The sequence below is a fragment of the Nannobrachium achirus genome (assembly GCF_963921795.1).
Source record: "Nannobrachium achirus genome assembly, chromosome: 3".
NCBI classification, from domain to species: Eukaryota; Metazoa; Chordata; class Actinopteri; order Myctophiformes; family Myctophidae; genus Nannobrachium; species Nannobrachium achirus.
The window spans coordinates 25,200,635-25,228,614 of NC_137812.1; the positions used below are offsets into that span (position 1 = coordinate 25,200,635).

At 44.0% G+C, this 27,980-nt stretch overlaps 1 protein-coding gene across 1 annotated transcript in view; it reads left to right on the forward strand.

Moving 5' to 3' along the window:
• Positions 1 to 27,980, forward strand: part of LOC308280795 (glutamate receptor ionotropic, NMDA 2A-like) — a gene marked incomplete at both ends in the record, with an annotated part of 238,007 nt that overhangs the window by 183,029 nt on the left and 26,998 nt on the right. Inside the window, 4 exons of the mRNA XM_080720958.1 lie at positions 930 to 1,055; positions 7,722 to 7,951; positions 14,753 to 14,913; positions 26,646 to 26,833. Coding sequence (XP_080577084.1) covers positions 930 to 1,055; positions 7,722 to 7,951; positions 14,753 to 14,913; positions 26,646 to 26,833 — 705 coding nt within the window. The remainder of the gene's footprint in view (positions 1 to 929; positions 1,056 to 7,721; positions 7,952 to 14,752; positions 14,914 to 26,645; positions 26,834 to 27,980) is intronic.

The window sequence follows — 27,980 nt, forward strand, 5'->3', positions numbered from 1 at the left end:
TCTCGGGTCCAAATATTTTACTTTTACTCCACTTCAATTATTTGAAAACTTTAGAGTTTACTAGTTACTTTGCAGGTATACATTCTAATATTACAAAACATATAGAAACCACTTTAGCCCTATTTTATACCAAGGCTATTTGAAAATAGCCGAACTACAAGCTCACAACGTGCCGCGATGCGATACGTTGTGAGCTTGTAGATCTGCTATTTTCAAACATTTTGTACTTTTACTTTTGGTACTTTAAGTACATTTTGATGCCAACATTTTCATACTTTTACTCAAGCACATTTTGAATTCCGGACTTTAGAGTATTTCTATATTGCAGTATTGATACAAATTGGCTAATTTGATAGCCATAATTAGCTGTTTTGGCTGTGTCACGCCCCCTTTAAGTAAAATACGTGAGTACTTTTTTCCCCCTTTTAGTTTTTTTCTGTTTCCCCTTCTTCTCCTCCTCAAAGGCCGCCGTGTCGCGGTCTATAAGACGTCTATGTCTGGTGGAAAGCTTGTATGTCCAAAACTGATAATTTTCACTCAGGATTCAACTAAGAGTCAAATCAATAGCAGCAGATCTACGCGTTCTGTAGATCTGCTACTAATGATGCTTTTGTGTGCCACTGTAGTGAGATCAAGTCGGGTGTTGATTCACGAAAATACACAAATGTAGAATACGGAGATACTGTAAGAGGTTTCTGCCTGACAGCAACTCTCTATGTCTCCCTCTCTCTCTTTCTCCCCAGGGCCCTTCAGTAACTCTCTCTCTCTCTATGTGTCTCTCTATGTCTCTCTCTCTCTCTCTCTCTCACTCGGTCTCCCCAGAGCCCTTCAGTAACTCTCTCTCTCTCTCTTTCTCTCTCACTCTCTCTCTTTCTCTCTATGTCTCTCTATGTCTCTCTATGTCTCTCTCTCTCTCTCTGTCTCTCCAGAGCCCTTCAGTGCGTCGGTGTGGGTGATGATGTTTGTGATGCTGCTGCTCGTCACGGCCCTGGCCGTCTTCCTCTTTGAGTTTGTCAGTCCTCTTGGGTTCAACCGCAACCTGGCACAGGGCAAAGGTACGCACACACACACATGCACGCACACCCACTTACACGCCATAGCCTCTAGAGCGACAGGTCAAGCATGAAAGTGGAAGAATCAATCTTCTGTAATATTATCACAGAACAGCCTGCATGTATTTGACCCGGCTAAGGACAGAGAGAGATGGGGGACATGAGTTGGTTTGTTTGTCGTGATTCGTCAGCTAAACCCCTAGGGAGCGATACAGCAGCAGACCAATCAGTGGAGCGCAGTCTGGCTCTCAGACATTTTTTCATATCAAAGAAACCCCTGATTTAATATTTATTCAGCCGCCGACCACCATCTGGAAAATACATGGTGCATGCCAGGGACCACCCATGTACACGATCTGTGTTGTTCAAATGTTTCCAACTGAAGATATTTCAAATTTGTCACATTTTCTTAAGATGTTTATTTTTATTTCTATATTTATTGCGACCGTCAGTTACTATCAAAACTTCCACCGGCTGTCAGTCTGTCTGTCTGTCAGTCTGTCCGTCACGTCACATTTTTCCCCTACTCATATCTCCGCCACTGTTGACCCGATCCATGCCAAACTTTGTACACACACTCCTTGGCTGCCAAGCCACAACCCATGCATTTCTCACATGGCCCTCTTCTAGCGCCACCATGAGGCCGATTCTTGCAAAAACACATTTCGTACACTGCTCCTACAGATTTTGCCCCGAATCACGCAAAGCGGTACACAGTATCTCTAAAGTCATGTCATCAACATGGATCTGTCCCATTTCCCATATTCCCTCCTGATAGGCTACCATTGCCTTCTAAAGTTTTTGTATGCGACTTGACGGTCACTTATCTCCCGATTAGAGGTTTTAAATAGCCGATCTACAAGCTCACAATGCAACGTGTTGCTGTGAGCTTCTGTATCGGCTATTTTCAAATACCTGATACAGTATGTACAGTATAGGATTGAATTTAACCACTTAAGTCTAACCACTTTATCCATTTCTATGTTGGCTATTCAAAAAGAGCAGATCTACAAGCTGAGGTCTTGTACATCAGCTAGTTTTGAATATGTTTGGGAAAACCTCAAAAGGTTTACAAGACTTTGAATTAATTCCTGGCACAAAACATTTGCGGACAGGGGGTTCACGGCCAGATAGGCCTTTAGGGCAGGGGTCTTCAATGTTTTCAGGCCAAGGACCCCTTAGTTGAGAGAGAGATGAAGCAGGGACCCCCACAACCTTTTCATAGATTCCATATTGTTTCATTGTTTGACAGCACAATCATCAGTGTATTTTGGATTCATGTCAATTAGTGTTTTCAGATATTTAACCCCTTGAAATGTCAATACTTCTCCCCTCTACACCAAACCTCTTTGCCGAAAATAGCCGATCTACAAGCTCACAACGCCTGTAGATCTGCTATTTTTGGCTAAAGTTCTCAGAATCTGGTTGAGAATCTGATTTTCATTTTTTTCTTTCTATCACACAAAGATTTGTAGGACCCCCTGTATTAACCCTATAAGTGCCTATCCCGAAGAAGTTCGGCTTTATTTCAATACAATACAATATTTTATTTGCTATTTTACTTACCCCGAGCTGCTTGGAGCAACGTGGGTGGTCCTTGCTCGTCCAGCGCTAGCCAACGAGAGACGCTAGATGGTCCGACGATTTATTCCATTGAAAATGGTTTAAAATAAAGTTTAGAGCCCCCCAAAAAAACCTCAATATATACTGTCGGCGGCGTGACGTATTCCAGGGTGCCTATCCCGAACTAGTTCGGGATATTTAATAAAATGAATTATTTAATCAGAGGCCTCAACGAAGCCCCGGTCTAAACGTCCATCCATGGTCCAGGCCAACACTCGGCCATACACAGTCGCGCTAACGGCCGCATCGCGCCGCCCACTCCAATAATAAATCACATCTTTAAACAGGATTTTCTCCGGATTGTGTTCCCAGACCCAAAGAAAAAGTTTTTTGCGACTGAAATAGCTTTAGATCGGGCTTCTAAATGGGTTAGCATTTTGGCTACGTGTCAGCTAGCTTCCTCCTCTCGTCACCCATAGCATTGGCTGGAGTGAAATCCCAAGGCACTTGGGACAGTGTCGACGGAAGCTAGAGCGAAGGTCTATAGAGACATTTCTGGCACTCTAGCGCCCCTTGTGGCCGGCGGCACTGTATGAGTTAACTCTGAGGACCCCCTGTTGAAGGCTCTTGATTTAGGGGTCCTTGAAAAAGTTTTTAGAACCAGTGAGATGCTCTGGGCTGAGCAGACATCCACTGATCCACATTCAGACTCAAAGGGAAGACAGCAACCTTCCCCTGCTCCCAGTATAAAGGCTGCCTGGCGGCGAGGCTGGCAGCCAGCACCACATGCTGTGTTTCCTAACAACTTCCTCCCCACAGCGCGTACAGTGCTGCATAAACGATTCTCCACCCCCCCCAAAAAATGCATGACATTTTAACCCATTTAGAACGGGTAGACATTATAGTGTATTCTTATTTTACGCTTTAACTAATGAAAAACAGCAGATATACAAGCTCACAGCGCGGCACCGAGTGCCGCGCTGCGAGCTTGTAGATCTGCTATTTTTGAAAAATCGTGAAAATTTGAATTTTGCCCCGATTCTATAAGTGTCTTTTGAATCCTTCTAAGACTTTTTGAAAAACCCATGTTTCTATGTCAGCAATCTGGCCAGCCATATCGTCAAAGAAAAGGTCCTTTTCACTTAACTGGAGCTCAGTTAGTCTGTTAGTCTTGAGAGACTACTATGTCAGTGGTTCTCAAACCTTTTCATGTGAAGGGCCCCCAAAATGAAATGTATCTGGCCACGGACCCCCATCTCAAAATATTTAGTTCCAGGGACCCCCCAGAAGCAAAATTTGAGTTACAATCGTTCGCTTTGAAAATACATATATTCAAAGATTTGCACACATTTTCACGACTTTTTCCAAAAATAGCAGATCTACAAGCTCGCAGCGCGGCACTCGGTGCCGCGCTGTGAGCTTGTATATATCTGCTATTTTTCACTGGTTAAAGCATTCAATAATCCTAGGCCTAAATGGTTTTAAGTCACTTGAAAAACAAGGCAGTTGCACCGACAGACGGCGGCCTTGAGAGGGTGGGGGGGGGGGGAGCGTTAGGTAGAGAGAGACAAGTGCCGAGCTGCCGGTGATGGCCTCGCCGTGCATCAACAAGCGCAAGACTGAATAGGTCAATGTTTCTCAAACTTTGAAATGTCAAGGTCTCCCCTTAACTCTTAGAACTACAGACTCACTCCCTAGCTTCCGCCATGGACTGAAGACTCACCTCTTCAGACTCCACCTAAACCCATAGACCCACTCTTGTTTACAAACATTGAGACTAAATGCACAGGTGACTGTATCATGTAATCAATTCCCAACAATTCCCTGTTGTTTTGGGGAGCGCTGGTTTCATTGGCTCATTTGGTACCGACCTGCGCGCGTGTAACGTGGACCAGAAATGCACTACTGTAACACTCCCCTTCCCTCAATCACACATGAAGCTAGATATAATTTTCCTATGCATTGTTATATTGTTGTTGATGCACTGACATATTATTTTGCTTATTATATTGATATATTGACCTGCTTATTGTAAGTCACTTTGGATTAAAAGCATCTGCTAAATGCCTAAATTGTACATTTGTAAATTGTAAACTCTGACAGGTCCATTTGGTTCCATTTTGTACACAGTTAGAGTTACAGACTTGTATGGGTCAATTTATACCCCCCTAAAGGAACCCACAGACTCCCTGGAATCCACTTTGAGAAACACTGGAATAGGTTATGTTGATGATGTGGGACCAAAACGAGTCCTCCTTCTATGGGTAGCATCAGTGGCTCAGAGAAGCCCTAGCCTGATGGCCAAAAAGGCCAGGATATTATCTCTTCCCGGCCGAGGCAGCTAGAGGTTCAGATGTCGGCTTTCTAAGCGGGAGACCCGGGTTCGAATCCCGGGCGTTAAATATTCGACAAGAGGAGCCCTCCATCCATTCGTCTCAGCCAATTTTCCACACTGTTGGATAATCGCTGCGGGACTAACTGTACTTTTAATGACAAGATAACGGCTGCAAAGCAAATACACAAACAGGTGAAGACTGAGATAAGGTTCTAAAAAAACTAAAATTACACCTCTCTCTCTCTCTCTCTCTCTCTCTCTCTCTCTCTCTCTCTCTCTCTCTCTCTCTGTGTCACTCTCACGCTCAGCTCTTTGAATGTTAAAGTTAAGAAAAGTTGGGAGTCTTATCTAAAACACCTAAAGGTCGGTGTTTGGCATTTCTACAGGCAGCTCACCTAAAAACAAACCCCTTGATTGCCTAAAAAGAGGTTTGGATTTTTGGCCACATATTCCAGTCACGTTCCGATGCCAAAACCAGTTGAACTGCTGTTCTTGTGTCTACTATTATACAGTACACAAGGACATCCCCTTTCAACTGTTTGCTGACTCAAATCCGTTGTTCTTTTCACAATAATTATTTTCCAGCTGTGGCTCTGTTAGTAATTCTGATTGATATCTTGCATCACATTGGGATGATGTTAACTTTTTACAAACTTAGTTGCAACTAATGATGAGGTGGTAGTATTTTTATTTTGTATTGTGTCCTTAACACTGATTCGGAGAGATCATCCTACAAAGCCAGGCTGCTTATAAATTCTGCTTGCTAATACATTTAGTCTCTCTCTCACTCTTTATCTTTCTCTGTGTGAACAAAAGAGAAATCAGTTTGCCCGTGACCCAAAAAAGTTAATTTCTTTGTATGTATTCATCAAAATTATTTGTTTTATTTATTAAATACTTTTGGAATTGTTGTTAATTTATGAAAAGTTGTCTCTTTTTTTAACCCTTCTTGTGCCTATCCCGGACAAGTTTGGGATTTTTTCAATCCAATACAATGTTTTTTTTGCTATTTTACTTGCTGCTTGTAGAGATGTGGGTGGTCCTGGCTCGTCCTGGCTCGATTTATTCCATTGAAAATGGTTTAGAATAAAGTTTAGAGCCCCCCCAAAAAAACTCAATCTATACTGTCGGCGGCGCGACGTATTCCGGGGTGCCTATCCCGATCTAGTCCGGGATATTTAATAAAATGAATGAATTAATCGGAGGTCTCAACGAAGCCCCGGTCTAATTTTCCATCCATGCCCCGGGCCGCGATTCTGTTTACATCGGCCCATAATCGGGACTCCAATACAAACTCACATCTTTAGAGACCTTTTTCTCTGAACTGTGTTCCCAGGGCAGCGACAAAGTTTTTTTGCGGCTAAATAGCTTCAGATCGGGCTTCTAAAAAATAATGAAGCTAATAGCTAACTGTTAGCTCACTTCCTCCGGTCTTCGTTCATAACAGTGTTTGCAGTGAAAGCCCAAGCCACTGCTGCCTGTGTACCCGGAAGTTAGAGCGAAGGCCTATGCAGAAATGTCTGGCACTATAGCGGCACCTTGTGGCCCATGGCAGTAAGTGGGTTAATTTATGAAAAGTTGTCTCTTTTTTTGGTTAAAACTTTTTAAAATCTTATAGATTATATCACCACCCAAACATGGGTCCCAGCCCACTGTTTGGGAAACAGTGCTCTAATGTGGTGGTTCTCAAAGTGGGGTCCGGGGACCCCCAGGGGTCCTTGTGGGGGTCCTCAGATGAATGATGGACAGAGGAACCAAATGCACCCTTATGTTGCTCAGAGAGCAAATGCAACCAAATGAACGGTCCATGTGTACACTCTCAGTGCTATGGTGATCCATGGTCTAATGCAGGGGTTCTCAAAGTGGGGTCCAGGGACCCCCAATGCCCTAATATACATCAGATATTTTCAAAACATTGACATTCTTTCAGAACATTTGAATACATTTTGACATTTTTAACACCACAAATCTTGTATGGCAGGGGTCTTGACGGTTCAAGTGGTTAAATATCTGAAAACACAAATTGACATGAATCCAAAATACACTGATGATTGTGCTGTCAAACAATGAAACTATATGGAATCTCTGGTCAGTTTGTGGGGTCCCTGTTTCATCTCTCTCTCGACTCTCTCTAGGGGTCCTTGGCCTGAAAACGTTGAAGACCCCTGTTGTATGGGGTCCTTGGCACCAAATATTTTCAGATAGGGGTCCGTGGAAACAACACATTCTGCACGACGAGAACTTTTCCTTTTGGTACTTTAAGTTCTTAACCTGACTCCGCCAGATGGTGGCAGCAGTGCGTACCGCCCAGAAGGGCGGACTGGGCGGTACGCACTGCTGCCACCATCTGGCGGAGTCAGGTTATTAAGTTCTTTCACTCAAGTACATTTTTAATGACAGACTTTTACTCGCAACAGGGCATTTCCACATTGCAGCATCGATGCAATAAAAGTAAAACATGGGAGTGCTTTTTCCACTGCTGGTCACATGCTGTATATCGTCACTGTCAGGCAGAATCCTCCTATCTCCAAGTTTCAAATTTGTATGTTTATTTTTTTCCGTAAATTAAAGCCCTACTTCATCACACCAAAGTGTCGGACAAAAGTTGTGAAAATAGACGACCTACAATGCGAGGCGAGGCGTTGTGTGCTTGCAGATTGTCTATTTTCACTATTTTAAATCATTTAAAAAAAATGACAAATACAAAACGAACGGTTTTGGACATACATGGTTTTCATCCGACAACGACGGTGTCTCTCTGTGTGTCTCAGACCCCCACGGGCCCTCCTTCACGGTGGGCAAGGCCATCTGGCTGCTGTGGGGCCTGGTGTTCAACAACTCGGTGCCGGTGCAGAACCCCAAAGGAACCACCAGCAAGTTCATCGTGTCGGTGTGGGCCTTCTTCGCCGTCATCTTCCTGGCCTCCTACACCGCCAACCTGGCCGCCTTCATGATCCAGGAGGAGTTCGTGGACCAGGTCACCGGGCTGTCCGACAAGAAGGTATCGACGCACACACGCACACGCGCAGTGTTGCACGTGCACACACAAAACAGAAAGGCCTTTTGCAGCTAGGGTTGGGATCCCGAACCAGAGGAACCGCATACAACGTTGAGGAACCGGAATAGGATATAGCAGTTGTGGCCATTTTGTGGTTTTACGAAATATAGAATTCATTCATTCATTCATTTCCCTCAAAGAAATTTCTGAAAATATATATCATATAATTAAAGGAGCTAGTCAACTTTTTCTTGAAAAACGGATGCTAAAATAAAAATAATGTTTCGAAAATATTTTATAAAAAAATAAGCTTCAAATATGTGTTTATTCATATACTCTGAAGAACCGTGTCACTTGAGTGTCCTTCCTTCCTTCCGTATCCTCGTGACCGTCCGTATCCTCTGTGATGTCAGTGTGATGTCAGCGAGTTGTGACATCACTTCCTGTACAGGGCGGCTACACGAAATGTGGATAACACTATATATGGAGATAGTCCAGTCCATCATGTCATATGGGACTACCGTCATAGAAAGTAGCCATTGTTAGGCCGGAGTCATTGGCTGTCTAAACATGGAGATGTGGATAACACTATATATGGAGATAGTCTAGTCCAATATGTCATATGGGACTACCGTCATAGACAGTAGCCATTGTTAATCCGGAGTCAATGGCTGACTGTCTGTACAGGAAGTGATGTCACATGACATACTTTTTATGCCCATATATGAGTCCTAACATGGAGGTGTGGATAACACTATATATGGAGATAGTCTAGTCCAATATGTCATATGGAACTACCGTCATAGACAGTAGCTATTGTTAGGTCGGAGTCAATGGCTGTCTGTCTGACTGTCTGTACAGGAAGTGATGTCACATGACATACTTTTTATGCCCATATATGAGTCCTTCTGTACCACATCTCCATGTTTAGGCAAACTCCACACAGAAAGGCCCTATCGCCAACCCAACCTAGGGTGTGAGCGATAGGGCCTTTCTGTGTGGAGTTTGCATGTTCTCCCCGTGTCTCCTAGGGTTGATACCCTCACAAAAACATGAACAAACTCCCCCCAGAATGACAACAACTAGAATCGTCAGAAAACGCTGTGGTTGGCCAGATGGTCAAGAATTGGCGCGACCTCGCCCTTTAGGGCGAGGTCATTTTATGGTCATGGTTCACCAGGAGCCTGGGTGGTTTGGTTCCATAATTTATACAAATATATTCAGAAATCTCTATGGGAAAAAAAAACATGGGCTTTCTATCTGTGGCACCAAAAATGGCCACCACTGCTATGACCTTTACTAGGTTCCATATTTACATAAGTACTGCGTTCGGCTGCGTATGTAGGTACAGTGTGTAGGTATGTAGGTATGTACCGTAGGTAGGTAGCTGTGTGTGTTTAAGCCCATAGTCCAATCAGGGACCAGCATTTCTGGCTCCGTCATCATTAACAGGTAACAGCCAACTAGGGACCAGCATTCCTGGTGACGCCAGTGGTGATGTCACTGACATCACCAGTGGTGATGCCAGTTGTGAGCGCATCTCATGGCGTGCTCTGCTGGCGCACAAGTAGGAAATACATGGCCACAAGTTTTAGTGGCTCGACAGTGTGCAGTTTTAGTTGGAACTGTTTCTGGAACCAGGTTTTTTATCACACTGTCAGAGCTGGTATGTGGACTTCTGCTATACGATTACAATACCAGGGGTTCTTTTACACTCTCAAAGTGTAACTCTCAGAGTTAAAGACCTGCCTCCCATACACTACAAGACTTTGACAAGATTTTGGAAAGATTTTTAAAAGACTACCTATAATATTTTAAAATGACTTTTCAAAGACTTTATAGTGTGTTTTCAAAGATTTCAGTCTTTAGATGTGAGATGCCTCTAAAGATTTGACTTGCGACTTGCGAGAATATCAAACCTGTTTGATATTCTCGAAACAGAATCTGAGTGTCATGTCGGGGTAAAATCAGGTCAAACTACCACCTAATACCTTTTAGAGTTCTCAAACTCTGCCCGAGCCCGACCCTACCCGACCCTACCCGATCCGACCCGACGTATTCGGGCCGAGCCGGGCTCAAAATGTATGCTAATTAGTCGGGCCGGGCCGAGCCTCGAGAAAAAAAAAAATGTTTCATTTATTTTTATTTTTATATTTGATAAAGATAAAGAACATGGCGCTTACTGGCATTTAGCTCACTTATTTACTATGTGACCACGAGCACACGACCAGTGTCAGTACCAAGCAGGCGAGCAGAGCAGAGTGATTGAGAGACAGAGTACTGCGTGCGATCACAGACAGTGCGGTGCTCGCAGCAGGCTGCTGATATATACTTAATAGCAGGCTGGTGTTGCGCACCAAAATTCCATTCAATCTACAAACCCACTGAAGTCTGCTTTGCATCACGATCTGACATGTTTAGAACTTGCAGATCAGTTCTTCTTATCCAGGCCAGGGCCATAAATCAGACAGCGGCAGCCTGCTTTGATGCGCGCGATGGTGGGTTAAAAAAGGTCATACTCCGAAACGAAACGGAGAGAGAGTGGAGGAGAGAAAGACACTGACTCGACACAGAGAGTTGAGCGACAGACTTACGGCACATGCAGACAGATGCATGCGTTGTAGGGTCAGGGTGTGGACACGATGAGGAGGAGGATTAACTCTCCTACTGCCAGATTATTTATTTATTTATTGGGTCTGGTGCCATCAAAAAGCGGCTTACCTTTGCGACGTTATAGTAGATAGACAGACAGACATTTTTTTATATTTTTTTATTTTTTTTGATTGTGCAATAGTGCACTTTGGTCTGCCAGGCAGCAGAGGGCGGCCTCATGCGAGAATGAATGTGAATTGTCCTGCTATGTGTTGCCGTACATTCAGAGCAGTCACTGGCTACAGAGCCTCCGGGCCAGAGGAAATCAACAAGGAAGTGAATTGTTCTCCGTTGATGTTAACGCATAATGGATTTTTTACACCATCACAGCGGAAAATGTGTTTACAGTACACGGCCGCGCGACCCCTCATCAGCTTACAGTCATCAGACGAACGAACCGAACGAGCGCCGTATTGGCATCGAGGTTCTGCAAAAAATGGGGCGAACGTTAACGTTCAAAGCGTGGGGAGAGTTAAGAATTAAACTTTTCTTCATGAGAAAACATTGCCGAATCAAAAGTGGAAAGGTAGGCTAAACTCTCTCCTCTCTCAGCCTATCTCTCAGCATAACTCGCTATAATGGGGAACCACGTGGTACGGTCACCACTGTGCTGGCGTGGCGCCACCTGGAGGCGTTTTTTAATTTATTTATTTTCCTTCACTCTGGCTTTCTAGGGCTTCGGGCTTAAAATGATGAAACTCGTTAGGGTCGGGCCGAGCCTCGGGTCTGCTCTGTCGGGCCCAGTTAGGGCCGGGCCTTAATTATCAGGCCCGTTGAGAACTCTAATACCTTTTGAGTAACGACTGAGTAACGACTGAATGACGGGAGTGCGCCGTGCCGCGACTCGTCTTGATTTTATTACGACTTGACTGATGTGACCGTGAAATCCTTTGAAAGTCAGCAGGTGTAAGGCCAGCTTAACCCATTTAGGCCTAGAATTAGAAGGATTCAAAAGACACTTATAGAATCGGGTCAAAATTCTAATGTTCACGACTTTTCAAAAATAGCAGATCTACGAGCTCGCAGCGCGGCACTCGGTGCCGCGCTGTGAGCTTGTATATCTGCTATTTTCAATAGTTAAAGCATAAAATAACGATACACAAAATGTGTACCCGTTCTAAATGGGTTAAGGGTCCATTTGAAAACCCCTATTATGAATCGTTAAAGGGAACTGTTGAGGAAATGGACCGTTAACAGGGAATCGTTAAAGAAACAGAATCGTTAAAATCCCAAAGGATCCCAACCTTACTCTCAAATCACTTTTAAAAAGCAACGTTTTTATTCACAGCAGCAACAGAACTAATCAAAAAAAGTTGCTCCATCCTTGTTTTTAGTTTTTTACATGATTCTGCTGTTTTCAAGTTTGGCTCAGCACCAAAGACGATGCATGTGCGTTATTACTTTTTCTTTGGATCTCACACAGTCGCACGCACGCACGCACACACACACGCACACACACACACACACACACACACACACACACACACACACACACACACACACACACACACACACACACACACACACACAGGAGGCCGCGAATCTCCATTACAAAGCGAGAGCCAGTGGAGTGTGCCTCGTTTTTCACCCAAAATCAACAAGGAAGGAGAGAAAGTAGATACCGTAGGGCCTCAAGAACAACACCGGCAGACACCCGCCCCTCCCCCCTCTGCTCAGTCTTGGACTAAATCAGGATTTGACGAACGCTTGCTGTGGCGTCATGCATGCGACACGTGACGAGTCATAGGCAGTAAAAGAGCCTAAAGCCCTTTGCACACAGGACAGTTGCGTTTTTTTTTCGTTTGCTGCATGAATAAAACGCATTGGATTTGGTGTGCAAGGCTGTGCGGAATCGGCGCTGCGGATCCAAAAAGAAGTCATAAAAGGAGTGATGAGTTTTTTACTGCATGCGACAAGACGCACAAATCGAACTTGGTTCGATCGAGAAAAAAACGCACGGCCGCAGCCACTCGTCGCACGGCTAATTCGGAGCCGGTGTGCATGAGGTCATAGAGAATCATTGTTTTCTTTTTAAAAAATGAAATTGTCCGTTTTATCCGTGCGGTTAAACGCGCCTGTGTGCAAAGGGCTTAACTCTCCCAAATCTGTTTTTTTTGTAACCAGCAGCATCGTACGTATGTTGAAAGAATTGCCCTCTCAGTGTTGAAATCCATGCCGCTATACGCCACATCTCCAGTATTCACTTGATTGTATCACGCACCAAAAATTGCAGACCTCCAAACTCACAACGTGACCAAAAGGCCCTATTAGAAATTTTTGTCCTTTGCTCAGAGACTTGAAGTAGAACCGCTGCTCCTTCACTTGGAAAGGCGTCAGCTTAGGTGGTTCAGGCATCTATAGTACGGATGCCCCCCGAGCGCCTTCCTAGGAAGGTCCTCCATGCACGTCCCACTGGGAGGAGACCCCATGGCAGACCAAAGACCAGATGGAAGGATTATATCTCCACACTGGCCTGGGAATGCTGGGTATACTCCCGGAAGGAGTGGTCCTCCAGTTGCTCAGGATTGGGAACTCTGGAAATCCCAGATGGAACTGTTACCCCCGCGACCCGATTCCGGATAAGCGGTTGAAGATTTATGGATGGATGGATGGACTCTCTAACGTTCTCTGGACTTCCCTGCACTTGCTTACTGCTTATGGTAGTCCATCGTATTCGATGATGACTTCTACTTCTTCTATTAGTGAGTTTTGGAATGACTGTAAAGTCCAATACGAGAGCCACATGGTCTATTGCTGTGAATGCATATGAAGTCAGTGTTAGTTGTGGTCCTGGCTGCATTGACCATCTTTCTCCCCTGGCGTTTCCTTTCCCTTGCTTCACTCCTTTCCTCTTCAAAACGCTGGAGTCCAGCATGGCAAAGTTGCCTCCATAAAGGACCTTCTGAGGCAGAACTTTCCAGCTGGGTGTGCTGTTAGTCCACATCTCTTCAGTGCGGTTTTTAGTTGGTCCTTGTATCTCCGCTTTTGACCTCCTGCAGATCGCTGGCCTTGATGTAACTGACCATACAGCAATTGGCGTGGGAGTCTGTCCTCTGGCATCCTGATGGTGTGGCCAACCCATCGCAGTTGGTGCCGAAGAAAGGTGGCCTCCATACTCTTGGTGCCCGTTCTCTTCAGGACCTCCGTATGTGGAACACGGTCGCGCCAGGTTAGCCCAAGGATGCGCTGGAGACATTTGATATGAAAGTTCTCCAGTTGATGGATATGGTGGCGATACAGGGTCCAAGCTTCACATCCATACACAAACACACACACACACACACACACACACACACACACACACACACACACACACACACACACACACACACACACACACATGCTGACGTGCTGACAGACACACACACGTCCAGGACATGAGGAGTGCTGTTGTAATGAATGCCAGGCCTGCGGCCAGAGGGCTTGTCTCCAGAGTGCCGGCCTGCAGGCCATGCCAGAGCCTGGACCCTCTGGCTGGAGCTGTCACCCTGATAACACTATGCCAGCACAGCAGAGCCCCGGCACACGCACACACACGTGCGCACGCACGCACGCACGCACGCGCGCACGCACGCACGCACACGCGCACGCACGCACGCACGCACGCACGCACGCACGCACACACACACTCTCTCTCTCTCTCTCTCTCTCTCACACATAGAGAGAGAGAGAGATGCAAGCAGGCACATAAAAACACTAAAAAAAAGAACACACACGCTGGCGCTCACACACACACAAACGCTCACACGAACGAACAAATGCACACAGATGCACGCGCTCATGTACGTGCACATGCAAACACGAATGCACGTGCAAACACAAACGCACATGCAGCATACAGAGTCTGGTGATGAAAAGACTCGCCCCCTATGTGTGCATCTTTTGTAGACACGCGAGTTTGTGTGTGTGTGTGTGTGTGTGTGTGTGTGTGTGTGTGTGTGTGTGTGTGTGTGTGTGTGTGTGTGTGTGTGTGTGTGTGTGTGTGTGTGTGTGTGTGTGTGTGTGTGAGCGCCGCCAGTCTAACGGTAGACTGGACACACAGACACAGTGATGATGACTGATGATCCCACTCTACTTTCTCTCTCTCCCTCTCTCCCCCTCTCCCTCTCTCTCCCCCTCTCTCTTCCTCTCTCCCTCTCTGTCTCCCAACAGTTCCAGAGTCCGTACTCCTACTCGCCTCCGTTCCGCTTCGGTACGGTCCCTAACGGGAGCACGGAGCGGAACATCAGGAAGAACTACCCGGACATGCATCAGTACATGACCAAGTACCACCAGAAGGGAGTCCAGGACGCGCTGGTGCACCTCAAGACCGGGTGCGTATTATTACAACCCCGCCACGGCGCTCAGGTTCCACCCACCGCTGGCGCTAATACCCCATCAGCTTTTGCATTGGGACTTTTCTGCCTTTCGTCTCTTGTTGGGTGGAAACCTCCAAAAAACTATTACCGCGGGAGGTAGGGGTGCTGGGGTTCAAAGCAGTTGTCCTCAAAACCACTCATGGGTTGACACTAAGGTCTCAGAAGCACTTGCCCGTCGGGCAAGTACATGTCATGTTCTGCTTGGTTGTGCCCTCTTGCCCGAAAAATACATTTTTAGTCAGCAACCTTTTTTAAATGAAATGAAGTGCTGTGTTTTTATTTTCCAGATTAGCCAGTTTGCCATGTCATTGTCAATATAAATTTTAATGACACCCCATCAAACATTCAGGCATATTTTAATTGTCAGGACATTGTGATAATGATCATTAGACTCAGCATTAATAATCTCCCCGATTCCCTCCCCATGTCAAAGTTGTGAATTTTAATGAATGTAGAATTACTTGCAGGTATTTGCTGCAAATTAGGTGACTTAATTTAACTGACCACGTTTAAAACAATATTAGATTTTAAAATAAAGTTCCTCTCTCACACACTTCTGCCAGTGTGCCAGTGATCACCCTCATCTGTGCCAAGGTTGCCTACCCCTGCTATTGTAGAACAAATTAATGTTAAATACAATCGATAAATGCTGAGTGGCTGAAAGTCACTTTGAAAGACAGAATGAATGTAACTGCATTACAGTTGTTAAAGGGTAGCATAAATAGCCTATACAATATTTAATGAAGATGGAATGTCGGCAGTGCTGTAAAGTTAATAAGTATTGTACTTAAGTACACTTTTGAGTTGTTTGTACTTTACTCGAGTATTTCAATTTCCAATACTTTTACTTCTACTCAACATCTGGGGTCCAAATATTGTACTTTTACTCCGCTACATTTATTTGAAAACTTAGTTACTTGTTACTTTGCAGATGTAAATTATAATATTATAAAACATACAGTAACTACTTCAGCGCTATTATATACGAGGGCTGATGCGTTGTAGATCTTTAGTACTTTTACTTTTGGAACTTCAAGTACATTTTGATACCATTACTTTTGTACTTTTACTCAATTACAGTACATTTTGAATTCCGGATATTTTTACTTGTAACAGAGTATTTCTACAATGCAGTATTGATACTTTTACCTAAGTAAAACATTTGAGTACTTTTTCCACCACTGCCTGTCGGGCAACCTGAAAGCAAACTCCACTTGCCCAATCGTTTTATTTCCTTGCCGCGGGCATTCGGGCAACCATTAGTGTCAACCCCTGCCACTCATTATGCGTTGTGCACAGAGAACGGCCGAGAACTGCATGACCTCCATGCTCACAACAGTCGCATCCGCAACGAGATGTGAGCATGTATATCAGCTGTTCTCGTGCGCAATGCTGTTGCGGGGAAAGCAGCGATCCCCAAAACAACAGGTTTGGGGATCTGTTGGGAACCGAATGATTATATGAAACTAAGAGGCATGTGCAGTCTCAAGGTTGGTAAACAAGAAATCTGTCTATATCCTGCTGGCTGGCATCAGTGGCCACAGTGTGTGCAGCATTTGGCTTTTTGATTTGTATCCATGCTGAGAGGGAAAGGAAAAGTGTCCCCCCTGCTGTAAATGACGCGGCAATGAAAAAACGATTTTTTCTTTTCAGGCTTCAAATTTGTGATGTTTTTACGTGACGCTGTTAGGGTTAGGGATATTCTTTGGTTAAAACAAAACGTTTTTTTGTTAAAGCACTATATTCTGATAGTAATCATTGCTCTGGAGTGTTTGTTCAGTAACATAATGGGTCTCTCTCCAGCTCTTTACTAAACAGAAAATACATTTTCAGCTAGGTGACAACATTTCAGCCAATCAGGAGAGAGTACCCATTTATAGGCTTAATTTTTATAGTTCCAATTCCAGTTTTGTCTGCTCATTTTGTTGTGGTCATCACTTCCAGTTTCACTTGTTTAATCACTATCCTGACTCAGTGCTGTAACCTGATTGGTTAAAATTGGGTATCCCGACCTGAAAATGCATTTTCTGTTTAATAAAATGATGGAGAGATATGGAGACTCCTGTTACTGAAGATACACTCTATAGCAATGTTTACTCGGAATATAGAGCTATATAACACTTATTTTAACCAAGGATAATCACTTGCCTATACCTTTGAGTAGAGCATTCATTTACGATCCCCCCCAAAGACCCCCGGGCGTCTGCGGGGGGCTACGGCACAGGTCAGGTCCCTCGCTGGCGCTCTACTGCAGCGCCGGACGCACGACCTGTCAACTGGAGCCTCATTATCCCTGACACACACTGAGCTGCAATACCCACGCGGCCCCCGTTAAAGAAAACATGCAAAGAAAAAAACAAACAAACAGAGGAGACGTTGCATCAGAAACACATACATACGCACGCATGCACGCTCACACACATGCATGCAGGCACGTGGGCGCGCGCGCACACACACACACACACGCACACACACACACACACACACACACACACACACACACACACACACACACACACACACACACACACACTTGAAGTTGTGGCGCTCCCTCCGTGGCCAACTCATCATTGTTGCCGGGTGGAAACCCCATAAGTTCACACACAAACTGTTACTTTTAAGGATACAAATGAGCTTCTAGATGTGCTATTCATTTATATATTTTAATGTTTTAATAGTTAAAAGCTGTAACTTTCCTCTTCTACCCTGGATTTGAACCCGGTTCCCTGCTGACATTCTTTTTACTAGTACTACCTTTGAGCCTGCTTGCTTGCTCAGGGGATGAATTGAATCTCGACCATCAGATCAAAGTTTGCGTCAGATCCTGTGTCTCTGGGCACGATCTAAATGTCTCAATAGAAGAGCAGAGCGTATTAACATACTCTACCATATGGACTGGATTTTATTCATTAAAAGGATCCCTTGCTAATAACCCAAATATGACTTAATACGTTATAATTCCCCTCTATAACTAAAATATATTTTTTAAAACATCTTATGGGCAAAAAAACATTTTAAATTGATTTGATGCTCATATTAACTTTAGAAAGTATAGCGTTTATTTTCATTTTTTTTCACATGCGGTCCATAGATTCCACATTATGGACAAATGACATCAACTTGCGACGGGCATTGCCCCTATTGAGTGAAAGATTGAACTATTTCTAAAATAAATACAATATTTACATTTCATAATTGTCATAAAGGACAATTGTAATGCACTAGAAGCTCGGCCGCCCGAGCGTCTAGTCGGCGACCTGGCCAACTCTGGAACAATGTAAATAGGGAATGAATGCCCCGCCCTTTAATGCAAACCCCATTATACCTGTTGTCATAGGATCTGTTTTGACCATCTGTTTGCGTGTGTCCATTTATGCCTATATATGGAGATATCTGTCTGTCTATGTCCATTTTATGCCCATATATGGAGATCTCTGTAGGACCCGTTTTGACCATCTGTTTGCCTGTGTCCATTTATGCCCATATATGGAGTTATCTGTCTCTAAGCGAGTAAGCGTCCATTTTATGCCCATATATGGAGATCTCTGTAGGACCCGTATTGACCATCTGTTTGCCTGTGTCCATTTATGCTCATATATGGAGCATATATATCTGTATCTGTCTGTCTGCATCCATTTTATGCCCATATATGGAGATCTCTGTATCTGTTTGTCTGTGTCCCTTTATTCCCATTATGGATATCTCTGTATCTGTCTGTGCCTCCGACTGTGTTGCAGACACAGTGCCGGTTCCCCCTTTAATGCAAACCCCATTTTACCTGTTGTCATACTGTATATGGACACAGGCCATATGTTTGCATGTGTCCATTTAAGCCCATATATGAACATCAGAACACGTCATACTGATGACATTCAATACGTAACCATGGATTTTTTTCTTGACTCATGTGGCGTACGTGATGTCAGAGCCTTTTATGATGTGATGTCACAATGAGTCAGTGCTTGCGCCGGTTTCCTCAGAAACAGCATGATGAACAATCAGTTCCGCATACGGAGATTCCGAACGTTTCACGGCGGTTCGGGAAAACCGCGCATCGGGTCGGACCGATGCCCGGCACTGCACTCCGCGCCGCGGCGGAGAACGCGCGTGCCGAATCTGAAGCAGGTGGGACGAACGGTTCTCCAATTACGCGGTTTACAGACAGACAGACAGACAGACAGACAGACTCACAGAGACTTCTCGCATTTATTGTAAGATTAAGGCTAATTTGGCTCCTTATATCCTTATATCTGACATACAGTATAGTGCCGCTTTAAAATAAGGAAGATAAGAGGTTTCGGCCTTGACAGCAACGTCATTGTGCTAAATACGCCACAGTAACAGTAACAGTAGCTACTGTATAGTTGCTAACTGTCTACCCGGCGGCGGGAAAGAAAATGTGGAGTCGGACTTTTTTTTTTCTTCTTGCAGGCACTCATTATGGAGCGTGATTGCAGCTGCAGCCAGAGAGCTGTCACAACTGTTAGTAGTCATTTTAGGCTGGAAGGTTTATGCTACCTATCCTGTTCACGCACACACGCAGGCACGCACGCACGCACAGGAAAGAAATTCCAATGTTAAATGAACTCTGAGGAGTGTCCAAATGGAAACAAATGGACCTGCAGGGTCCACACACACACACACACACACACACACACACACACACACACACACACACACACACACACACACACACACACACACACACACACACACACACAGACACACACTGTATACTCCAATGGAGGCAATAATAGCTGCTTGTCATAATGGCTTTGGTTTTAATGTCTGGTTCTAAACACAATACAGCTACTGTGTTGTGTCTATCATTGCTGACAGGCAGAAACCTTGTATCTCCATGCTTCACATTTGTATGGGAGGGTCCACAGAATTAAGGTCCACAGAATGAGAGGCCTGCTCTGCTGGAAACATTGCGAAAAAAGGTTATGGCCATTTGTATATTCACTGTCCCATTGACTCCACTAGAAATATTTAAAAAAGGAAAAAAAAGTCTGCTTTAATTAGCATGTGAGGGGTCGAACCAGGGGGTTTTCATGATCCTGAATCCATTGCAAGCATTTGTTTTGAGTCATCACCTTTTTTCCACTTTTCACAGTTTTGGGCTGCTGAAAGTTTTTCATGCAAAACAAATGACTGAAATGGATTCAGAATCATGAAGAACCCCTAGTTTGACCCCTCACATGCTACTTAAAGCACATTTATTTTATTTTTTAATTGTTTCTAGTGGAGTCAATGGGACAGTGAATATACAAATGGCCATAACTTTTTTTTCGCAATGTTTCCGGCAGAGCAGGCCTCTCATTCTGTGGACCTTAATGACCAAACTAATAGATAAAACAGAAATAAAAAGTACTGCAGAAAATCACATATCCCCTCCCATTTTGGTGACTGGGTCCCCGGCTACATACAAATGTGAAGCATGGAGATACAAGGTTTCTGCCTGCCAGCAATGATAGACACAACACAGTAGCTGTATTGTGTTTAGAACCAGACATTAAAACCAAAGCCATTATGACAAGCAGCTATTATTGCCTCCATTCCATTGGAGTATACACAGTGTGTGTGTGTGTGTGTGTGTGTGTGTGTGTGTGTGTGTGTGTGTGTGTGTGTGTGTGTGTGTGTGTGTGTGTGTGTGTGTGTGTGTGTGTGTGTGTGTGTGTGTGTGTGTGTGAGTGTGTGTTTGTGTGTGTGTGTGTGTGTGTGTGTGTGTGTGTGTGCGCGCGCGCGCGCGTGTCCCTATTCCTTGAGCTTTTGGACTTGTGGGTCCCCGGCTAATGTCACTTTTTTCTTGAATGAATGGCCTAAGTCGAGATCACAAAAGTAGTGAAAATTGCAGTTCTACAAGCTCACAAACCTATAGAACGGCTATTTTCAATACTTTAAAATGCTTTGAAAAATAATAATAACAAAGAGAAGGGTTCCAGCATGACAGCAACGAATACCGTTTATTGTCGTCTCTCCCCTCAAGCCTGTTTGTTTTCTATTGAGTGAGAATCAATGTTGCACATCATTAAGCTAATAATCTGGGGACCCCCGACCCACAGGTTGAGGTGGTCTTGGTTGTGAACGTTGGGTCCGGGGAGCACCGGGGGTCCAAATAGACCCTTATGGGTCTGTCAGAGTTAAATTAAATGTATGATTAAGTGATTTCGTTTAATTCAAATAATAACACAACGGGTCTATGTTCTGATGGAGTGTTTGGAACATATTTGGACTTCAGGTTTGTCTCCTGTGAGGAGAAAAAAGCAGTTTAAAAAACTGTGTGGCACCAAGTTTTCCTCCAATCAGGATAGAGTGGGGCCTTCCTCCAATCATGGTTGAGTGGGGGCGGGCCTTACATGCACCAAGCCCTGCCCCCACCTGATCATGATTGGAGGAATGCCACTGCCAGTCAACTACATGAAAACTGAAAGTGAAACTTAAGTGAAATCACTTAACCTAGCTTTAACAAATCCACTGTAGATTTGTTTTCACAAAGATTTTTTTAAAAGCACACAACACATCGTTTTGTGCAGCCTTGTGGGCTTGTAGATCACCTGTTTTCATTACTTCTTAATTATTTCCTTTTTTTTTGGAATTTCTTAGAAATTTGTGTTTGTTTAAATACACATATATATATATATATATATATATATATATATATATATATATAATATAAATATAAAAAATATATTTTGAAATATAATAAATTTTTTAAATGTAGGAAAATACAATTTTTACTTGAGTCGTGACTATGGGTGTAACGATATAGTAACTGCATTGAAATATCGTTTTTAACTTACAAAATCGAAGTACTGTATATCGAAATGAAAACAGCTAAAATCGAATCGTATCGTTTGATTTTGTATCGTATCGAATCGGCAGTGCAAAGAATCGATTGTATCGATACTACCTACTTGTGCATTGTATTTAGCATTTTTAAGAGGAAAATTTTAAAGGAGGGGTATAATTACTTTTCCTTTCCATATAGATACACTGGCCTATCGATAAATGTGTGTAATCACTGGTTCATGCCAAGGTGCAGGTTTGTCAATATACAATGTCCATGTATTTGGCAGATAATCACTGTGTTTACTTATTTATATCCATAATAATACATGTTTCCCTTAAAAACCTGCTCTATCCACACCTTTCACACAGATTTAATTGCTTTGCTAAATAGTTACTATATCGATTTTAAATCATTGAATCGAATCGTATCGTATCGCCATGAATGAACCAATATCGTCCATGTATTGTATCGTATCGTCAACCATGTATCGTGATATGTATCGAATCTCTATTAAAATGTATCGTTACACCCCTAGTCATGACCCATAAAAATTGGTCCCACTGTTTGGGAAAACAGTGGATTAAACTACTGAAACAAAACTCTGGGGCACATTAAATCTCCCGAGTTAGAAAATTAAAAAGCCTCTTATTAAACTGGCTGTTGCCACGATGGCAACCCCTGCACACATCATCAGCCAGGGAGCACAGTGTCTGCCCACATGCGCTGGCTCTGCCATCATGATGCCGCCAGTTTAATTATTTTTTTGGTTTGTTTTGTAACTCAGGAGATTGGGTTCCTTGGAGCTATTTTTTTGTAGTTTAATCGCTTGCTTTTTCGTTCTCACAGGAATAAGAACACTGTATTTTTATGACCGAAGGTCGCAGTTTAGTATGTGAAATGGCACATGCTGACTCTGTCTGTCTGTCTGTCTGTCTGTCTGTCTGTCTGTCTGTCTGTCTGTCTGTCTGGACGTGTACACTTTTTTATGGTCTAAGGGTCTGCCGCTCTCACATCACTCTTTGACATCACTGTGATGTCATGGGAACCACTCTAACAGAATCCCTTTTATGCCCATACATGGAGATCCCTGATGTCATCATTATTAAGCCCATATCTAACAGGACTTCATATGGGAATGCCCATGTATGGAGGAAGACAAGGTGTGTGTGTTGGTCCTGGCCTTAATGACCTTCAGTCTGCCTGATGGGAGAGTCTGAAACAGAAAACTGCACAGTGTTCATTTCACAAACCAAATTAGCACAGAGGATTTTGCAGACCGTGTACAAGCCTTGCTTCCTGATGAGAACAGGGGGATACATTATCAAAGGGCTGATCAGAGTCACGGCCCTTTGAAGTGTTAAACACTGCTGTAGCGCCCCACATGTGTTCAATGTAGTCTAGACTATTTTAATGGCAGACCCCTAAACAGTGTTTGACGCACATTTGGTGCGGATTGGAGCAACGGTGTCATGCCGACCTCTAGGCAATTGTAATATTGGATAACAAAGTATAAAGAAAGAGAGAGAGATAGAGAGAGAGACGTGCGCACGCACGCACGCACGCACGCACGCACGCACGCACGCACGCACGCACGCACGCACGCACGCACGCACGCACACACACACACACACACACACACAGAGGCCCTGAACATACCTGTAGTACAGAGATGTATGTAGCTGCTGTCCATGGTGCTGAAGTAACTGTACTGCTGTCCATGGTCCTGAAGTAACTATAGATGCTGTCCATGGTCCTGAAGTAACTATAGATGCTGTCTATGGTCCTGAAGTAACTATAGATGCTGTCTATGGTCCTGAAGTAACTATAGATGCTGTCCATGGTCCTGAAGTAACTATAGATGCTGTCCATGGTCCTGAAGTAACTATAGATGCTGTCCATGGTCCTGAAGTAACTATAGATGCTGTCCATGGTCCTGAAGTAACTATAGATGCTGTCTATGGTCCTGAAGTAACTATAGATGCTGTCCATGGTCCTGAAGTAACTATAGATGCTGTCTATGGTCCTGAAGTAACTATAGATGCTGTCTATGGTCCTGAAGTAAATAGATGCTGTCTATGGTCCTGAAGTAACTATAGATGCTGTCCATGGTCCTGAAGTAGCTGTAGCTGCAGCTGCTGCTTCAAATATTGAATATTTCTTGAATTTCTTAACTCTTTTACTGCTAAACGAGTGCTCGTTCTATGTTTCTCATGTCCGCCGCGCCATAACGAGCGTTCATTCTTTTACCTGTCTGAGCACTGTGAACAGATGAGGGGTGGCGCGGGTGTGTACAGTAGCAGCAGCTCCCGTAACTTTGGTCTCAAATCTGGAGCGCACATAAACAATAATGGCGGCGGGATACGTTTTTGGTGGTATTCTATGCCTGGATCTAGTTTCTCTATGTCTATGTCTGAGAACTGATGCAAACAGAGGGGAAGGAGGAGCCACTCACTCCGTAATGGCGGCCCGGGTGTATGGAGAACCGGAACGATTGGAGACTCCGATGGAAGCTCGTCTGAGGACGACCGAGAGAAATAATGTTGTGGATTTTTTCACTGCTCCGTGAGCAATGCAGCCATTTTTTACACAAGACCGCGATAGGAAATAATGGATGCCTATTTTTTTGTAAATTCGCAAAGGTAAGCTACTCTGATGGCCGTGAGCAGACTGTAAACAACCTAAATGGCGGCAAAAGAGTTAAAGAGGTGGTGCCATAGTTTTGTTCTTCTTCTTCTTTTGTGTATCATCGTCCTTGATGATTGGTTGACAAATTTTATTTCGCAAGATTTCTTGTTACTAAGGGGAGGCCATGGGGCTGGCTGTCATCTTCTCCCCCTTGCTGACTTCGGCTTAGGCAGGGTTTGAACCACTCACCTTCCGCATGAAGGGCATATAGTTGTGTTATTTTGCTGGTTTTCATGTATCTATGAGGTTGACAGTACTTCATCATTAGACTCCCTGGTGTGGTTGTTATGAGCAATTATGTATTCCCTTTGTATTTGGGTTTCTTCCTGCCCAGATGCTGCTGACAGCTATCAAACAGTCATTTCACACTTTACCAGTTGACACTGACAAACCATCAAACGAGATGGTTTAATTTTATTTATAAAAACAGCGTGATTCCCTCAGCCCTCTCCCCCAGACTTTGTGTGCGTACTGCGTAGTTCACATTTCCCTGATGACTGCTTCACTAACTTAGCCCAAGACAAGTAAAAGGATTTGCAAAAAGGAAAATATTGAAGCCAGGCGCTGTTCCAACAATCTATCCTGGTGACAGAAAGCAGCACCTCAGGAGTGTTACCAGTGAGTAAAAATATCTACCAACCCAAATAAAAGTCATGATCGCAAATTCGCAAACATATAACGGTTTGACTGGAGTCTTGCCGTCCACTGTAGGTGCGGGATTTGGTTTGTATCAAGAACGTAAAGATTCCTTCATCTAAACATTGTGTGGAAAATGTATGACACTAAACTCATTTTGCTGTGGACCCTTTTGGAAGTCCCTCAAGGACCCCTGGGGGTCCCCAGACCCCAGTTTGACAATCACTGTTATAGAGCATTTTGTAAACAACTGGGAAGAGCCATGGGCAGTACTTTCATGAGGATGAGGAGGGATTAGGAAAGGTGGGTGGTCTTGTTGTAGGAGGCGGAGGGACTGGTTCAGGTGGGTGGTGCAAAGTGTACTTTTTGTACACTTTTTTGAAGAAAAAAAGAATCTTCTTCCTAGTATAATCATAATACCTGATGATCATGATTGGGGGGGTGAAATCACGGCACTGCATCTTTAAACATAAATTACGCTGTAGTATGATCAAGTACGACGTTAATTTACGGGGGAATATAAAGTTTAGAGCATATGGGCAACTGGCGGGGGGGGCCACATGCGGCCCCCACCTTCACTTAATGCGGCTCGCAGGTTAATACCGGAATACTGATATATTACTGATTTCAGCTGTTACAATTCATGACCTGCTTTATTTCCGTCAGTCTATATTAGTAGCTTAACACATTAAACGCCCACGTGGTTTTGACGTTTTAATTTGCTGGTGCCCATGGCAACGCGTCATTTTACCTACCGGCGAGAGTACTGGCGAGAAAAGTAATCCGAGTAAATGTAATCCGAGTATGTCCTGTTTATTTCGCGAAAATCTTTTCTTTCAGTCAGGACCGTTTTTTATCAATTCTAAGCCACAGTGTTTGTGTTACGGCAGGTAGAAGAGGCTGCCGTTTTGAGAAAAAAATGGAAAAAGGAAGAGAATCCGGAGAAAACAGCATTTTTGTGCAGCCGCTAAACAGGAAGTCAACGAGACAGACAGCACGTCCGGGTGACGTAATTGCGCGCTGCATGTTGGGAAATGGAGTTTGTTTCATCACCGCGGTAGCCAAGTGCAGTAGCTACAGTACAGTATAGTTTACTGAACAACGCGTCGAGCGCGTCGTGGGCGCACGTAAACATCAAAGAGTTTGGCGCGTTGACACCACGTGGGCGTGTGTTAATGACTAGTATAGTAGTATTAAAATGTTTTTTTTTTTTTTTTTTTATGTCCAATGTATTTGTATTTAGGTTCATGAAGTATATAACTAAATGCATTTGAAATTAGATAAAAATGTTACATTTCAGGATTCCAATTCAAAAACAACAAAAAATTATTCAGGATTCCAATTCAAAAGAAGCAAAAATATGTTGCTATTTTTGCTTCTTTTGTATGAGATACTAGAATGACAAAGTAGGACGTAGCAATATGCAATGTGGCCCTCTGGAGTGAAGGGGGAAATATAGTGGCCCTCGCCATCATCAAAGTTGCCCACCCCTGGTTTAGAATATGGAGATGAGAGGTTTCAGCTCCGACAGCAACAGCATGAGTTGTGTTCCTCTCCCCTCTCTGCCCTGCAGGAAGCTGGATGCGTTCATCTATGACGCGGCGGTTCTCAACTACATGGCGGGGCGAGACGACGGCTGCAAGCTGGTGACCATCGGCAGCGGATACATCTTCGCCACCACCGGCTACGGCATCGCCCTGCAGAAAGGCTCCTACTGGAAACGTCACGTGGACCTGGCCATACTGGGCATTATAGGGGACGGTGAGACACGCACGCACGCACGCACGCACGCACGCACGCACGCACGCACGCACGCACGCACGCACGCACACACACACACACACACACACACACACACACACACACACACACACACACACACACACACACACACACACACACTATAGATGGGACGATATGAAAATGTCATATCATGATTATTGTGACAAAATAAATCGGGATTTACGATATTATCGCGATCATCAAAATCCATTATCCTGGGGCGGAACATTTGCCAAAAAATGGCAGATCTACAAGCTCACAACGCGTCACGCTGTGATGCCTTGTGAGCTTGTAGATCGGCTATTTTGAAAAATATCGTGAGTATTTTTTATCACGATAAACGATAATATCACACTTATCGTCCCATCACTAACACACACACGTTTCTATCATTATAAGTAAATAGTAATTAACCCATTAAGAGCTGGAATTATTTTATGCTTTAGCAATTGAAAAATAGCAGATATTCAAGGTCACAGTGCGGCACAGAGTGCAGCACTTGCGAGCAAATCTTTGAATATATATTTTTCGAAGCAAACTTATTTTAACTCAAATCTCTGCTTCTTGGTACAACATATTTTGAGCTGGGGGTCCGTGGCCAAATACATGTTTTTGGGGGTCCTTGACATGAAAAAGTTATAGAAGAAGGATTTAGAAGACATTTATGGGATCGGGTCAAAATAGTCAAAGACTTGCACACATTTTCACCATTTTTCAAAAATAGCAGATCTACAAGCTCACCCAAAACCTAAGCTTTAGTGTTTAATCCAATACAACCCTGTAACCTGTAAGTCTATCTCCCCAAATCTCTGTTTTTCCCTCTGGTGAGAGATACTCACACTGAGGTCCTCACAGTGTTTTATTCTTAAATTCTAAAAGTTGTGGGGACATTTGGCCCTCACAAGTTGAGTAATACTAGCACACACGTACTGTATGCATGCACCCACGCATGCGTTCAATAGCTGAAATCAAATCAAGTTTATTTGTTATTGCGACCGTCAGGGAGCAGTTTACTATGAAAACCTCCACCGGCCGTCCGTCCGTCCGTCGGTCGGTCGGTCGGTCGGTCACACGTCACACGTCACACCTTTGCCCTGCTCATATCTCCGCATCAGTATATAGGGCT